The sequence below is a fragment of the Alexandromys fortis genome, unplaced genomic scaffold, assembly GCF_014885135.2.
Source record: "Alexandromys fortis isolate MF-2015 unplaced genomic scaffold, M_Fortis_MF-2015_v1.1 scaffold_126, whole genome shotgun sequence".
NCBI lineage: Eukaryota > Metazoa > Chordata > Mammalia > Rodentia > Cricetidae > Alexandromys > Alexandromys fortis.
In genome coordinates this window covers 742367-759150 of record NW_026068018.1, presented here as the reverse complement: position 1 = coordinate 759150, position 16784 = coordinate 742367, and the positions used below count along the sequence as shown (strand labels likewise).

The 16784-nt window shown below is 41.8% G+C and overlaps 1 protein-coding gene across 1 annotated transcript in view; it reads right to left on the bottom strand.

Moving 5' to 3' along the window:
• Hmcn1 (hemicentin 1) overlaps nt 1-15657 on the bottom strand; it is a 449244-nt gene extending 433587 nt beyond the window's left edge. The window contains exon 1 of the mRNA XM_050162915.1: nt 15044-15657. Coding sequence (XP_050018872.1) covers nt 15044-15311 — 268 coding nt within the window. The 5' untranslated portion in view covers nt 15312-15657. The remainder of the gene's footprint in view (nt 1-15043) is intronic.
• Between the last annotated feature and the right edge of the window lie 1127 nt (nt 15658-16784).

Here is a 16784-nt window from a genome sequence, read left to right as displayed (position 1 = left end):
AGGCACTATTCAAAATTATCAAATAAAAACCAAAGCGATTTCCTACTTGTACCTAGGCTGCTTTCTGCTACTTAACTAAAACACAAAATATTAATGAAATCATTTTCATTAACATTTATTGAGGGCCCCAGGAAACAAAGTCATAAAATCTTGATTAAACCAACTTAGGGGAAGAAAGGGTTTATTTGGTTTGCAGGCCGAGACACTGGGTCAGGAACTCAATCAAGCAGGAACCTAGAGCAGAAACTGAAGCAGAGACCATGGAGAAAGGCTGCTCGCCACCTTGGCCCCTCTGACTTGCTCAGGTACCTTTCTTAGACAATCCAGGGCCACCTGCCCAAGGACAGCACCCACAGTGGGTTAGGCCCTCTCTCATCACTTAGCAATTAGGAAATTGCTCCCCAGACATATACCCACAGTCCAGTCCAATGGAGGCAATCTCCCTCAGTTGAGGTTCCTTCTTCCCAGGTGCGTCAAGTTGACACTTAAGCTATGTCACTATTAACATGCTGTTCCTAGTTTTAAAAAGTCTCCTAAAGAAAGAGAGAGATGGCTCAGTAGTTGAGAGCACTTCCTGCTCTTGCGGAAGACCACTGATAAAAACAACGAATGCATTTAGAAAGAAAATTTCATTTTCGTTAAATATTTGTTGAGTGCCCTCGGAAACAAAGTCATAAAAACTAAATGCTTGCCTCCACGTAGTGTCCATTTAGTGAAGTAGAACATAAACAAACAGACTCATTTCGTCTCTAACATAATTGGGGAAACCGTTGGACTGGGTGGTCAAAGAAGGCTTCTTTGAGGAGGTGACATAAGCCATGACCCACATAAAATAATGACAGATGCCACATGGGCACGTGAGGAGGAGGAGAAGATCAAAAGGGGGGGGGGGGCTAGAGCAAACTGTGCCTGGCAAGTGAGAACAATAAGGAAGCCATCTGCTAGAAGTGAAATGAAAAGACCAATCAGAATGGAGAGCTGGAAACCTGCCTTTGGATTTAAAAGGATCCTTCTGGCAGCTCTGGGGAGAATACTGGAGGGACCAGTTAAAGTGTCTCAGGCTACAGGACATCAAAAGGCATGAAAAGTAGCCAAGTTATCTCACAAACTAAGCCAAGAGATTTTGTGAAGGGATTATATGCGGGGTGTGAAGAAAGAGAAGTCCTGGGTAACTCGAAGGGCTTTGCCCAAGTGACTAAGAAAATCGTGCGTGTACTGAGATGGGAAAACTGGAGAAGACAGAAACACACATGGGTTTCAAAGGAGGTACTGGTAATTGTGAGATGCCTACTAAGTGCCTAATTGTGAGATACCCAACTGGTGCCTTATGGAAGTTTAGGTAATTGTGAGATGCCTACTGAATGCTTTATAGAGATTTAGGTAATTGTGAAATGCCTACTGGGTGCCTTATGGAGATTTAGGTAATTATGAGATGACTACGAGGTGCCTTTTGGAGATTTAGGTGAGATAGCTATTGAGTGCCTAATTGTGAGATGCCTACTGGGCGCCTTGTGGAGATTTAGGTAACTGTGAGATGCCTACTGGGTGTCTTATGGGGGTTTAGGCAGAGAGTACCTTCCTCCTGTCTCATTGTGTTAGTGCTGACCAGCATCTCTTGGTGTTTGCTGTTTAGATTTCCCAAAACTGTCATTCAGTCTGCTTTTGCAATCATGGGGCTAATGTTACCTTCACCAATTCTGCCCAGAGAATTCCCTTTCTAAGCAAATTTAAGCTAATATTTAGAGAATGTTTATGACATTAAGTTCTTTTCACAACTATAGTCTCTTTTAAACCTAAGCATCCCCATTTCTGGAAGAAATTTAAAGTGGGAGATGACTAGGTACATCTGTTCCCAACTCCATATGTACCAGCATCCAACTGGTCTGAACTGGCTTTGTAGGAGGACTAAACTATGGAAATTGGCAAGTGCTATAAATAGAGGGTGTGTCTCCCATCCTCAGCTCAGAGTCCATAGTTTAGCTTCATCACCACACCACTGATGTGTTTTGTACAGGCAGGAACACCACACCCATGTTTTGTACAGGAAGCTGAGACCCTAGGAGACATATGACCTGCATAGTTATACAGCCAGGTCACCTGGGTCTCCACCTTATTGAGCATCTCCTTGCTAGCACTCTGTTGAGTCCTTATTCTTCAGCAAAGAATTTTGCTTGTATTTCTTCTAGTCCTAAGATGATTCTATGAGGAAAATACAATTGTTCTCCTTTTTAATGCTAGCAGACTAAGGTGTTGAGAAGTGAGTAAATTGCCAATTTGTAATGCATATGTAATTACATTAATTACTGCTCAATATTGCCCTATCTGACATTCAGACCCATCCACTCCAAGCCTATAACGTTCTATTTATCAAGATAAGTCAAATACACTATTAATTTTCCTTATATTGTATAAGAAATAAAAAGTAGTGCAATTGTTATGGGCAAAGGAGATATAATAAATATAAAGAAGCATTTCAACATTAAGAAATACCTTTGCTAATACTCCAGGGTGATTCCTTAGGGACATAAAATTGTGGGGAATCCTTAAGTAGAGGAGACTGTGAGACTTTCTCTCAGATGTGGCTTAGGAGAAAACTTCAAGGCAAAAAATGTAAGGACCTGATCAAGGCAGCAATGGGAATATACACCTAAGAAGAGCAGGAGGGGGCCTCTGGGGACCAGGAAGACAATAGAACTGAGGTTTCCTATGTGCTCTGGCAAAGGACTGTGAACCAGAAATAACAAACTAAACAAAAGGCAAAGCAGATTCTACTTTGAATCTCAAAAATGTACTTCCCAGCATAGTACAGTTTTGTGCTTAGAATTTTGCTCTGTAATGCTAGGTGACATGATGTGTTTTCTGGACCTCCTACTTGATAACAAACATATTAAAGATTGGGTGGCATCTCCCATGTCTGTAGCTACCCAGCACCCAAAGGCTCATCTAAGTAGCCTCTCCCTTCAGATCTCGGTAAGAGCAGCGATGGGCCACCCTGAGGCCTTTTCCATGGCAATCTGCCTTCCAGCCTTGAAACATCAGGGAAGCCTCCTACCTGTTGTAAAACAGTGTTAAAAGGAAGTTCTCCAAGATGTGGTACTAATGGAAAAACAAAACACAAGCAAAAAAAAAATCCAATTAGTGTGTTTGGAATTTCCAAGAAAGAGATCTGGGGTTATACAAACTCAAAATACTCTGGGGGCCTACACACAATTCCCAGAATGCCTAGCCCCTATACCACTTTTACCATTTCAAAATTAAATTTCTAAAATTTGTTTATAAAAGATCAAAAAGAGTTTTATTAAATGTCATGGTTTACAAGTAAAACCATCACAGCCTTCTTAATGAAAATTATTTCAAGGGTTTAAGCAATCCTGTGCTCGTGATTACTGTTTCCCTCCACAGCTGCCAATCAGGACTCTGCTCATATCCAAAAAGGGATCAGAGACTAGAGGCCAAGATGCCTTCTGATACCAACATTTGTTTAAGGAATGTATAGAACAAACTGAGTGTCACTAGAAAAGAAAACCAAAAACACATTGAGGTACTTTAAATTTTTAACGTTAATTGATGGATAATCTGCTAAAGGTGGAGCTGTGTCCTCCAAAAAGTCCTGTGCTGAAATCCTTCTGGACTATATTGACATTCCAAGTTTGACCGTATTTGGAAATAAGGTCATTGCATAAATAGTTGGTTATAATGACATCATACTTGAGTATGGTGGGCCACTAATCCAGTACGACTAGTTAGTGTCCTCCTTCAAAAAAAAAAAAAGAGAGAGAGAGATGGGATTGACACAGAACACAGAAAGGATAGCACATGAAGATGAAGGCAGAGGTCTGGCGTCTGAATCTATAAACTAAAGACTAAGGACTATTTAAGATTGCCAGAAACCACAAGAAGTTAGGGAGAGACATGGCACAGACTTCACACAATGTTCAGAAGTAAACAGCCCTACTAACCCCTTAGTTTGGAATGTTGTTCTTCCAGCCTTCAGTACCGTGGTGGTATATTTGCATTTTTCAAGTCACCAAGTCAGGTGACTGTTACAATCTCTCTAGGAAACAACTTTGCCCTGCCTTCTTGAGCATATCTTTTCTTCACACATTTATCTAAACAAAACATGAAGAAAAAAAAAAGCTTGTCAAAATCTGCTTCTGTTTCTCTTCAAAAAAACATAGCATAGTTTGTGAGGTCATATAAGCTTTAGTTACTTGGAATGTAAAATAAAGAGCTGCCATTTTACCCACAAAGGCACAGAAAAGAATCCATGACACAGAACACCACATCCTGTATCCTCGTGTACCACTTGTCTGTAACTTTGCCTGTCTGTGCTCTGCTTCTCTCTTCTTGTACTGAATTAAAGGTCTTTACCTGCCAACAACTGATCCTTCTTTGCAATCTATCTCTTCTCGCTTCTTTGAAGTTCTGGTTCCATGCGCTGCCTAGTCTCTCTGGTGTCATTTGCAATGCTTTTTAATCATGTGGGTAAGTTTTCAACTGTACTTAACTGTTCTTTCCTTTTTACCATCTGAAATCAAAACATCTTTACACAACCCCATGATCCAATACCCAACGTCTGCTGGGAATTTACTGTGTGTAAGAAACTTTGGACATCTATTATAGTTAGCCCTCACATAAATCTTAAAAGGCACATCAGATTGAGGACAAAGATGGTAATATAGCAAACCATTGGAGGAGCCAGGCTTCTGAGCTAGAAATCAAGCACAGAGCCTGCTCTACCTACTGCGTCATGTCTGATAAAAAGGCAAAGAAAACCATCCCATGAATCATAATCTCAGAGAACCTAGACAACAATGAAGACCCTAAGAGAGACATACATAGATCTAATCTACATGGGAAGTAGAAAAAGAAAGATCTCCTGAGTAAATTGGGAGCATGGGAATCTTGGAAGAGGGTTGAAGGGAGGGAGGTAGGGAGGGGAGCAGAGAAAAATGTAGAGCTCAATAAAAATAATAATAATAATAATAATAATAATAATAATAAAAGAAACACCTATANAAGAGAGACTTACATAGATCTAATCTACATGGGAAGTAGAAAATAGAAAAAGAAAGATCTCCTGAGTAAATTGGGAGCATGAGGACCTTGGGGGAGGGTTGAAGGGAGGGAGATACGGGGGGGGGGAGAGAAAAATGTAGAGCTCAATAAAAATAATAATAATAATAATAATAATAATAATAATAAAAGAAACACCTATACTCACTAGATTCATTCTCTTACCTTCTAGATCCACGAGTCCAATGAGATGTCTTTAAAAAATAGCCTTAACATTATTTGACCTTTACCTTTGTGGGTAATGAATAACAATAATAATAATTTCATAAATGTTAAGAGTTGAAAGCTTGCTTACAACCTCTGATCTTGGTGCTTACTATTTTCATGGGCTTTTTCGGAATCCCCATGAGCTTGCTTTCTTCTGCTCTCTCAATGTTTGCATACCCCACAGCCCCGTCCAGTTTCTTTTCTCAGTCTGCACTCTCCTTGGGTGATCTCACTTATTCCGATGGCTTCCACTGTCATCTGCACAAGCTTCAAGTGGCTAGAACAGCAGCTTGGCACATCCAGCTAACACTGACAGCTAGGAATGCTGGGAATGATACCTGGAGACAGACAGGCCACCCAAACAGACCCACCAGGGAAACATGGACTGTGATGAATTCGCCATCACTGACTAGTATCTGGCTCTCAAATTTTAAAAACTCAGAAACTTGAGCATGACACTGTCACAGTGTTTTAAACAAGGGAGGCTGATGTATACAACTGGCATGCCAAAATATGAGTTACCCACAAAGACTATGACTGTCTGCTGAACCTGATGCATGTGTCCGTCTGACAGGAGCATTCTCTCCCCATAAAGAATGACATGAGGTTACTTTATCAGAGAACTGTTTAAAGGGTACATCCCAGAACAAGGACAGTTCATTATATGGTACTAATGTGCAATGACATCATTTCATAGTTATAAGGAAAAACAGTCTATCACCACAGTGGAATCCCGGTCACTCAAGTGTAAAATAAATTAATACACTGAATTTATCTTATAACCAAGTTAGAACTTGGTTGGACACTGCTCAAATATGTTTCTGTAATGAGTTTTCATTGCTGACCCGTGAACTTCTGGTCACTGTTCGTTTCAGACAAGTGAATCTATGAAGAGCTTGCTATCAAGACTCACTACCCTAGGAACGACATTGTCTCTGGGAGGAAACATTGCATCGTATCTCCTCTCTCCTACGGCTTGGAATTTTAGTAGGTAATTATATTTATTCTTCCTATATTCACAGGACGACCTCAAGTCAATTGTGCTTCCTTAATAACTCAGAAATCTATCCTTTTCTCCTGGTGCCCAGGTCTCCTCATGGGGCCCTCAGGATTTCCTCTGAATTTCTAACATGGCCTCATCTCTCATCTCCCAGCTCTGAAGACTGCCTTACTCTACTGTGCCAAGAGATAAAATTCCAAATTGAAAATGCAGTGATGCCATGATAATCCTTGCAACCCTCCCAGCTCCCAAGAGCTTTCATCGTGAAATCCAATACCTTTAATACGTTTTGATTAAGCTGCTTGTATTCATGAACTTCCTCAGATTTCAGCCCAGATGACACTTCTTCCAGAAAACCTTCGCTAGCCAGCCCTGCTTGAATTCACTAGAGTAGAATACTTTGCATTTCGTTCCACTACAGAATTTGCTTTAGTATATTATATTATATCATTTCCCTTGCTCCCCTCCCCATTGACCATGAGCCTCTTCCGAGTTTGTCTCACTGTTTTTGAATCAACACGCCTACCATGATCCTTGATATTAGTAAGCAATGACAAGCTTGTTGGCTAGTGAATGAGTAACAATAGAAAGGCTGATAATGAAGTATTTCTAGTCCTTTGCAGCTTTCTCTGTGATGATGTTAGTGGTGTGGGGCCAGGGGAACGATGCAACAAAGAGCTCATGTGTCTCAAACATTCAGTTTAACAGAACGGAGCTGAGGCAGGGCTGGTTTGAATTGTTCTTTGCCTGTATGTTGACTTGCAGTCAAGTCGTCAAGCAGACATCCCTTGGTTCTCTCCTCTTACTATATAAACACTGCTCGGCTTCTCCTGCAACTTCATTTTCTCCTTCAGCTTTTACAAAGCAATGTGGCTTTGAACCATTCATTTTATAGTACATTTTATTGTGAAAATTGGGTGTTTGAAAATTACATCTGTTTACGTATTTACGAGGGGTGAGACGTGGTGTATGTGTGGAGGTCAGAGGACCACATTCAGGAGTTGGTCGTCTCATTCTACCATGTAGGGCCTGGGGATTGAACTCACATTAGGTTTAGAAGCAAATGCCTTAACTTGCTGAACCATCTGGTCGACCCTCTGTAGTGCTTCTAAAACATTTACACAAGTACTGCTTTATTTAACCAAGATAATGTCACTAGGATGAAGAGAGCTGACATAGTGCACTTTGATACGGGGCCAGTGTCAGAAAATCCTAGCAGAGCTCACCATAAGTGACAGAACTGAAGTTGAAAACCCTGTAGACTTGTGAAAATAAAAACATGGTGTGGATCTTTTGTTTGTGCAGTGCTCCTTGGAAATCAGTTTCTTTGCTCTGACACTCCATCAGTAGGTCCAGCAGGAATTGGAGAGTGATCAGGCTGCCTGAGGCCATGTCGCTGAGACATTCCACATGACAGACACACACACCCCAGCCTAATCAATTGCGTATGCAAGCATTCAATAACTAACCAAGAATCAAATGTTTTCTAGATCACAATATTCTTTCTTGGTAAAGCTTACAAGAGAGCTATGTTATCATTGAAAGACTTAACTGACAAGTAAATATGCTGGAAGTTTTGGTCCCATTAGGAACGCGATTTAAAAATGGACTCACGGATGTGAACGGCGAGTTTTAAATACTCATTGAAGCACTTGCTTCCTTGGCTAGGCTAAAAGTACACAGAGAAATCGTCTGTTCTTTACATTCATTTATTTACATGCATTTATTCATCCATGCATCCTTTGAAGAAATATTTCCCAAATATCTGTTGAGTTGCTAGGCCTATGGGATAAATGAAGCACGTAGGTGGAAAACACCAAAAATTATGTTTTGATCAGGAACAAATCAAATAAAGCCCAATTCTGTTTTATTAGCAAGAAAGTAAAAGAATTGTCCTCAGATCTAACCAAAAACAAAAGTAAAATACCATCATTCTGTGGTGACCTGAGCAAATCCTTTGCTTATCAAAGTCTAGTCTCTGTTATCATTTTATCTTATTATCCTTTCTATTGTTTTAGATTTTAACTGTGTATATACACATGTGTCTCTGTGTGGGTATGAGCCCATTCATGCTGGTGCACAGAGAGGCCATGGTTTCAGATCCCCTGGAGCTGGTATTACAAGCAGGTTGTGAGCAGCCAGACAGAGAGTGCTGAGAACTGAACCCAGATCCTCTGTGAGAGAAGTAGGAACTCTTAACTGCTGGGCAATCTCTCCAGCCCCAGGCTCTTTTATCTTCTTGAGGGAGCTTTCATTGTGCATAAGAAAAGCATCTTTACTTATCTTAACACTAAACACTGAAGCAGTGTCCATTGCCTCAGCTTAAAACATTTTATTCTGAGAAACAAATTGCCATTGTTCACTCAAAGCCCCTCACTCTGGGGCTAAAGAGTGGAGATTAGAAACAGAAGACTTGTCTTAAGTGACTAGAACTGAAGCGGAAAAAAAAAACTCACTTAACTCTTAGTGCAATTTCCTCAGTTCCTCAGATCTGTCTCTCCCGTGTGTGTGTGTGTGTGTGTGTGTGTGTGTGTGTGTGTGTGTGTGTGTGTGTGTTTCTCCTAATCGTCATGAAAATCCTTGCCCTGCACAATGGGTTAGAGGCTGGCTGCTTCTTGTTTTCCTATACTCACTGAAATGGAAACCGTTCAACTTTTGGTTCAGTTCATGTAAGAGCAGCTAAATTTTTAGGGTCTTAATGTATGTTATCTTTCCTTCGAAGAATCTTTCTGCTCATTATGGTTTAGAGTAATTCTGCTACTCGCCAGAAAAATATTCTAAGAATCTTACAAAAGTCCTGGGGTGTTGTCATAACACTTCACAGGTCTGACCAAACCATGCAAAGTCATTGAAGGTTTATAGGTTTTATTAACATGAAACTCTTAAATATGAGACATGCAATGTTGGTATTTCTGCCAATGAATCAAATCCTTTCTATTTCCAGTCTCTTTAAACTCACTTACCTTTCACTGTGTTACGACAAAAAATTATAGTCAAAACAAAAAAAAATTATAGTCAAACTCATTGTCTGGTAATGACAATGCATTAATTTTATAGACAGCAAAACAGGGGTCTGTCAAGGTTATTAAACAATCTGCTTCAATGACAAGAATAAGAAAAGGCACATAAGTTTTCCATTACCAAACGGATGTTCATTCTACTGTATGACGTTTACATTTAAAAAAAAAAACAATTGAATAACTCATCTCAACTAGACTCAAATCTAGCCTCACGAATAAGGCAACCACCCCAGTAGTTGGACACAGAAATACAGTTACAAAGATTTTCAACTTCTCTTCTCCATTCTCTTAGTTCTCTGCACACAGGCTTTCATCACTTCACTTCACTGGAATAGTCTTCTTGGATCATCAATGGCTTCCACATTGCTAAGCTCCTGTCAGTTGACGGGTCTGCTTCCCTAAGACAGTTTCTTGGGCCTCTCTGCCTCAAGTTTTCCTGGGTGCTTCGCTGGTTATCTGTCACCTCTCTAGTCAAGCATCTCTGCACCTCAATGTTGAGACCTCAGACCTTCTCTCTTCCCCACGCACAATCAGTCCCTCAATCGTTTCAAAGTCTGACCGCCCTAAACACCATCTTCATGTATGCCTTTGGGTCTGAAATTCATATCTCTCATTCTGCCTTTTCCCCTTGAACGCGAATGTCATATATTATATGACTGTCTTCTTCCATCTCCACCAATATCAAAAGGCATCTCAAGTTTACACGTGTTCAAAAATGAAAACCTCATCCTCCAACCACTTCTGAAACCTCTCTCTCTCTCTCTCTCTCTCTCTCTCTCTCTCTCTCTCTCTCTCTCTCTCTCTCCATCTTATTTTGCTCCATCTCAGAATTCTCCACCTGCCACATGTCTATTTGCTCAAGCCAAGTTCTCCGAACCCATTTCATCTTCTGTTTTTATCCTTGTAATTCACATCCAGTGACTCATCAAGTCTTCTTGGTTTCCTACTCAAAATATAAACAAACACTGTTTCTCAAAACACCAGTAGCTACCGACTGCACACAAGGAATTCACATTCTTCTACTGACCCATTTCTACTCTTTATCTGCTTTCCATTACTACCTAACGATAAAATGATGCTAAAGGCATGTATGCCAGATTGTGTCACTGGTTCATTTAGAACTCTGGAGTTGAGAGTTGAAGAGAAGGCTCAGTGGTTAAGAACACTGGCTGCTCTTCCAGAGGACATGGGTTTGATTCCCAGCACCCGCATAACAGCTCACAACCATCTATACCTCCAGTTCCAGAGAATTCAATGCCCTGCAGATAGTGCACATGGAGACAAAACACCCATATCCATAAATTAATAAATGAAACTCTAAAGCCTCTCTCCACATCGTTCACAGTAAAAACCAAAGCTTAGGGGGACAACGAGTTCTTTCCTGAACTCGCCAGGCCTCGTTTGCCAGTTCCCCTCTATCACTTTCTGTGACAAAGACACTCAGTTGCCTCACTGCCCTTAAAAATGTCAAGATACTCTCATTACAAGAATAGTTTACTGATTGCTCATCTGCCTATAAAAGATATGTTCAATGCTCCCTCCTTCAAGACTTTATCAAAATGAAATCTCTTCTTTTGGAAGGACCCCAGCCACTATATTTAAAATTCTAACACCCTCACATCCGCCCTGAGCACCGCATGCCCTTTTATTGCTTTTTGTTTTCTCCATAGCACCCACAGGCATCAAATGCCTTTGTGCATTTTAATCACATCCTTTATCACCAGTGTTATCCTTTCCACAGTAGAACATGGTCTATAATGGCAGAAGCCCTCTCTTTGGTGTTATTTTCTTTTGGCTCCTCAGTGCATTAAGTAATGCCTGAAACAGAGTGAGCAAGTGAGCAAGGAACGTAGACCAGTAGCAGATATTTCAGAAAGTGAAATATAATTGCCCAAGAGAAGAAGGGGATGCCCGACTCATTAAAACACACTGCCCATTCTCACTCCTCCTGTCTCACAGAGGAAGGGGAAAATAAGACACCGGGTGACCAGAGGGCCTTCAGTCAGGAAAGGTCATCAGCCTCCCCAGTTCATTCAGAAGAAAACAGGAGTGAAGTCTGGGTAGTATTAAAAACAGCAAAAATCAATACATATTCTAATAACTGATAACATGTTGATAAGCTATGAAGAAACTGGATCTCACTCATCAGCCAGTGGGATCATAAAATGTCATAACTGCTTTGGACAGTAGCTTGCCCACCCCCCTCAGCAATTAACAATGTAGTTTTCATGACCCAGAGGTCCCATGTCTAAATAGTATTCTCAGAAGAAATGAAAACATGTCTACACAGAAATGTGTATGTGGGTATCCATAAGTTATTCACAAAAGAGTAGGGAATATCTAAATCTCCATTGTGGACTAGTGCATACAGTATAAGTTGTATATTATACTACAGAATATAATTTGGTTGTAGAAAAAAATGATGAGCCGTCACGTGCTTCTATACAAATAAACTTTGAAAGCATTATGCTGACCTAAGATATCCAGTCACAGAAGATCATATAGGATTATAAACAATATCTATAATGTGTAAATCCAGAAGAGGAGAACCAGAGAGATGGAAGAGTGGGTTACATGGAAAAAGAAAACTTTAATCAGTGGCTAGGAAATTGCCAACTAAATGGCATAGGACATTTTTTGGTGCTGGTGGGGTCAAGACATGGTTTCTCTGTGTAGGCTTGGCTGTCCTGGAACTCTCCCTGTAGAGCAGGCTGGCCTTGAACTCAGAGATCCATCTGCCTCTGCCTCCCAAGTGCTGGGATTAAAGACATGTGTCACCACTGCCCAGCGGTAAACGACTTCTTTGGGGTTAAGGAAAATGTTTTAAAACCAACTGACAGTGTCACCTATCTGTGAACATGATAGAAATCATTAAGTTGTACATGACAAAGGTAAAGAAAGTGCCTCTCAGCAAAGCTATGTCCAACTCACAGCAGACAGGTGTCCCAGTGCATACCTGGAATCCCAGCACCAAGAACCAGATGTAGAAGGATCATCCACAAGTTCAAGACCAGCCCCGCCTACATCATGAATTCCAGGTCAACCAGGGCTACATAAAAGACCATGTCTCAAAAGCAAATTAATTAATTAATTAAAATTAATACCAGAAGCATGTCTTTGGAGATTAAAAGACTCCTTCAATGCAGTTAATTATCATTAAAAGGCTGGCTTTTGCCTCGATGAACTGAGGCATTCCAGGGAAGCTATATCCCTTCCCCTAAGCACATCTGATGTTACTGGATCTTTCCTGCCCTTTCCTGCATAAATACCTTCTAATGAGCTTTATCACCACACTGGCCAGGATTGGGATCTATGTTTCCCATGTATTTTCAAACTATCGCCACCTGGAGGCACGCAGCTTTCCCTGAATTGTTACATGGACCCACAGACTAACCATCTTCAAAGACTTAAAGCCTCAGACCATGTCCCCAAATTCACCCATTATTTAATCTAGCTACACAGGGTCGATATCAACAGAGCAAGCACTGAGGTCTCTAGTGTCGTCACTTAGGTTCAGTACTATATGTTATTTCTCTCCACATTAGTTGCTTCATTCAACTGTACAAATAGGCATTAGATACTACAAAAATAGTAGCCACATGCAAAGTAGAGAATCACAAAATGTCACAACTAGAAGTGTCCTTAGGTATGTTGAAATCCAGTTCTCTCACTTTGATATTGAAACTGAGCTTCAAAAAAAGAAAACTGATATTTCCCTAATGTCAGTAAGATAATCAACCCCCATTCAAGGTCCTATCATTACATCCTGATCATCAACTGAAAGAGAAACAGAAATTCTCAATGAACACGTGCATGCACACGCACACATGCATGCACACGCACATGTATACACACAAAAAGGAAATCAGGGAAATTACACAATGGCAATAATCTGCTAAAGCGAATGTGAAGTTTAGATACTCTTGGATAATATGAACTATTGACAGTTCTCCACTTTTAATCATAATGGAAATATAATCAATATGGACATTGAGTTATAAACACAATTTTATTAAACAAGTTTAGACTACTAATTATTTTCTCATACAATTTAATTCAATAAAGCTCTAATTTTATTAGTCATCTGCAATTAACATTCCAAGTTTTCCCCCACTTTGAATTCCGATTGCTAAACTATAGGAAAATCAGCTACAACAGTGTGCAGACCTTCTCACTGCATAACAGTTGGGAGGCAGTGCACATCATACAGTTTGTTACAAAATGTTTCCACATCACTCCAAACTATGATAGTTCAGCTTCCATTTATGCAATGAAACATATTTTATATGTTTCTCAGCAACATAAAGTCACAATGTCTTTTGGATGAAGACAAACAAATTGTGGTACAAATTAGCAAAATTAGTTTTTACTTTATATTTGAGCCAACTTCAGACTCATCCCTATATAAGACATATATTTAGGCTATTCCAAAATAACAAAAACCTTGCACCGCATCCTTAGTGGCATCTTATAAATTGAAACATCCTGACACTTGAGGTGTCTTACTGAAACAGTAGACACAACAACGCACCATCTTACTCTGGATTCAAATGATAAAGCAGGTTGAATCAATGTCGAAATGCATGTGTGCGCTACAGGAGAGATGGTTTAATGTAGTCATTGAAGAACAAGACATTCCAGAAAGTTCTAGCTCCCTCTCAGTTTATCCCAATGAGAACTATACCACATTTAATAACTAGTAGTAATTAGGGTTTTAATATGTTTGGCACAAGGAAGAAAAAACTGAGATCTTCAACATCATGCTCCCATTGTGAAAGAGGCTATGCCAAAGTCTAGTGTAGAGAGCATTTCAAAGGCTGGGGGGGGGATGTGGGAGAGCAGTGGGGGAGGGCTTTTAAGAAACCACTGTTTTATTTCTTCCACTGAGCAGCTACTTGCACTAATGAAACTCAGGTGGACACAAGACGGCAAGCCTCCAGGCTCCCCCTGTAATGCTACCCTAGACAATGACAACGGGACTCCTAGGAGCCTCACAGAGAGGTGCTGCTTTAGAAAGAAACTGGAAAAAGTAAATAGGATCACATTACAGTGCAGCAGCAGCAACCCACAGCCTCAGGGCACAACATAAAGTTATTTTTCGCCAACTACCTTTCAAGAGCACAGACATAGCAAATTGCACGCGTTTGTACCGCCTGAGAGGCAGACATACTGTTTACAGACATCTGTGAACCTCACTAATGATGACCCGGTGCAAAGATGAATAGATCCAGTTGAGAAATGAATGGCTTCTGTCTTTCATTTTTATGCCTTCAGTTCCACGCCTAGTTACTATTTACAGACTTGCCCTTGTGTCCCTCGGCAGGCAGGTTTGTTTCCCTCTCGGGTGAGGTTTTCCTTAGAGTGTGCTTGCCCTTAATATCTAGTGACCTGCTGTGGAATTCCACGTCCCTGTCCCAGTCTGCCTTTAGCTTTAGAATGCAGACCAGTTAGCTCTGCTTTTGCTGCTGCCGATTCCCGAGTCTAATCTTCAGGGGACCACATGTCCAGGTCAGGGCACCACTGATTAAGCTCCCTAAACAAGTCATCTACTCCATGGTTAAGCCTAGCAGAGCACTAAGGAGGTATGAGAGCAAAACCAGATGCCAGCAAGCAATTCTTTGTTACAATTCTATTCAGCTGCATATATTTTTTAAAAACTCTTCTGAAACTTTCTGACAATAAAACAAATTCCTAGCATAAGTAATAATAAATTACAACAAATGCAGAGCGTTTCCCTTACCTGGATCGTGGAAGGGCACCAAAGCAAAGTTGTAAAGAGGTCTCTTAGGTCTTTTCAAAGACGTCTCCAAAATTTTGGAAGCCCCTTCAATAACCTGAACTAAATCATCATACATGGAGCCAGTCACATCAAACACAAAAGCCAACGTGGATGCCCCCTCCGGAATCTCCTCATCCCTGCTCTCCGACGCGGGTGTCCCATCTCCAGCTAGGGAGGAACGAAGAAGAGCCACAAGGAATACTGTGTGGACCACTTCCCAGGCAATCATTTTCCCCCTTGTTTGCTCGCTGCTTTGCTCTTTGCCCTAAGCTCCTAAGCACTGTGCTTACTCCTCAACAGCAGGCAGAGGACTTCCTCTCTGGTGCCTCATCAGCCTTTTGCAGTCTCTCAACTAACGCAAAGTTTGGAGCGGAGAATGAGATGGGGACCAGCCCGGAGCCCGGCTGCTTCCCGGGGCTGGGCTGGGCAGCGCAGGGATGCCGCGCCTTTTGTCCGGCTGGGTAGGTCGCGGGCTAGAGGCGGTCGCGTGCCGGGCGCTGCGAGTAGCCTAGCGCGGGCAGAGCGCGGGGTCCTTGCCCCGGGGGACGCTGCGAGCCTGCGGTGCCGCCTCCGCCGCCGCGCTGCAGGCCAGCGACTGAGCTTCCCAACTTTCCACAGCTAGCCCCTCGGCGGCGAAGCCCGGCTCGACCTCGCCTTCTGATTGGCCAGCGGCCGTTCCTCCTCTGCGGGAGCCCCCACCCAGGAGGGCGACTTCCCCCCCCCCCCCACCGTGAGTTCCGAGTCACTCCGGTACCGGGGAAACGCTCGCTGTGTCAGCTCCTGTGTTCTCGTCAGAGCTAGCCCCAACCTCCAAAATCCCAAGGTTTAAACAATGGTTTTCAAGAATGTGTGGCCCAGGACCAAATTCGGGGGCATCGCATTAGCTAGCACGAAGGGAACTGGTGTACTTTTTTTTCTTCCTAAAGTGTGCAACGCTGTTTCAGACACTTCTCTCATAATTCCTCACCCCACCCCAACCCCTGAAGCTGAGACGCCCCAACCCAGCTTCCAGTCCCTCAACCCACCATTCAGCCCAGCCAGAAGAGGGAGCTGGAAAATTCTCTCCTCAGGGCTGCCACCGCGGGAAGCTTCTTTGATCTCCCTTGGGGAGTGTTCAGCTGAGAGGAAGGCGGGGAGGGGAGTGCTGTGGAGGCAAGGGGAAATTCAAGGAGGTGAGAGGAAAGTGAGCGACATCAAGATATCACTAGCTACGCTGAGGGACTAGAGAAAGAAACTGAGTATCAATAAAACATTGACGTCCAACAGAAAGAGTGGAGTGGCTGGGGGAAAAAAAGCGAGACATACTGAATGCATATTAGAAACCTGGGGAAGTTGTAATTTCACCATCAAGATTCACTTTGCTGAGCTGTCTAAACCTACTGCGAAGCACAGTTATGCAGAATAATATCCCCCATTTCACATATCCTCTTGTACAACTATGAGTCAGATTTCAAGCAAAGATCCACAAAAACGTCGTTCCCTTCAATGGCATTTTCTTACCAATACTTAAGGGAACTTCACCGTGGAAAACATTACTGTGTTCTTCCAAGTCGTAATCCTTATATACATTATAGCCGTATTAACAGATTTAAGAAGGTAAGCAAGGAAAGCCAGTCATGAGCTTTCATAAATACATTTTTTCCCCTGGAAAAGGGGTCATAGTCTGCATAAGAGCACACAAAGAGCACACAAGCAGCTTTGT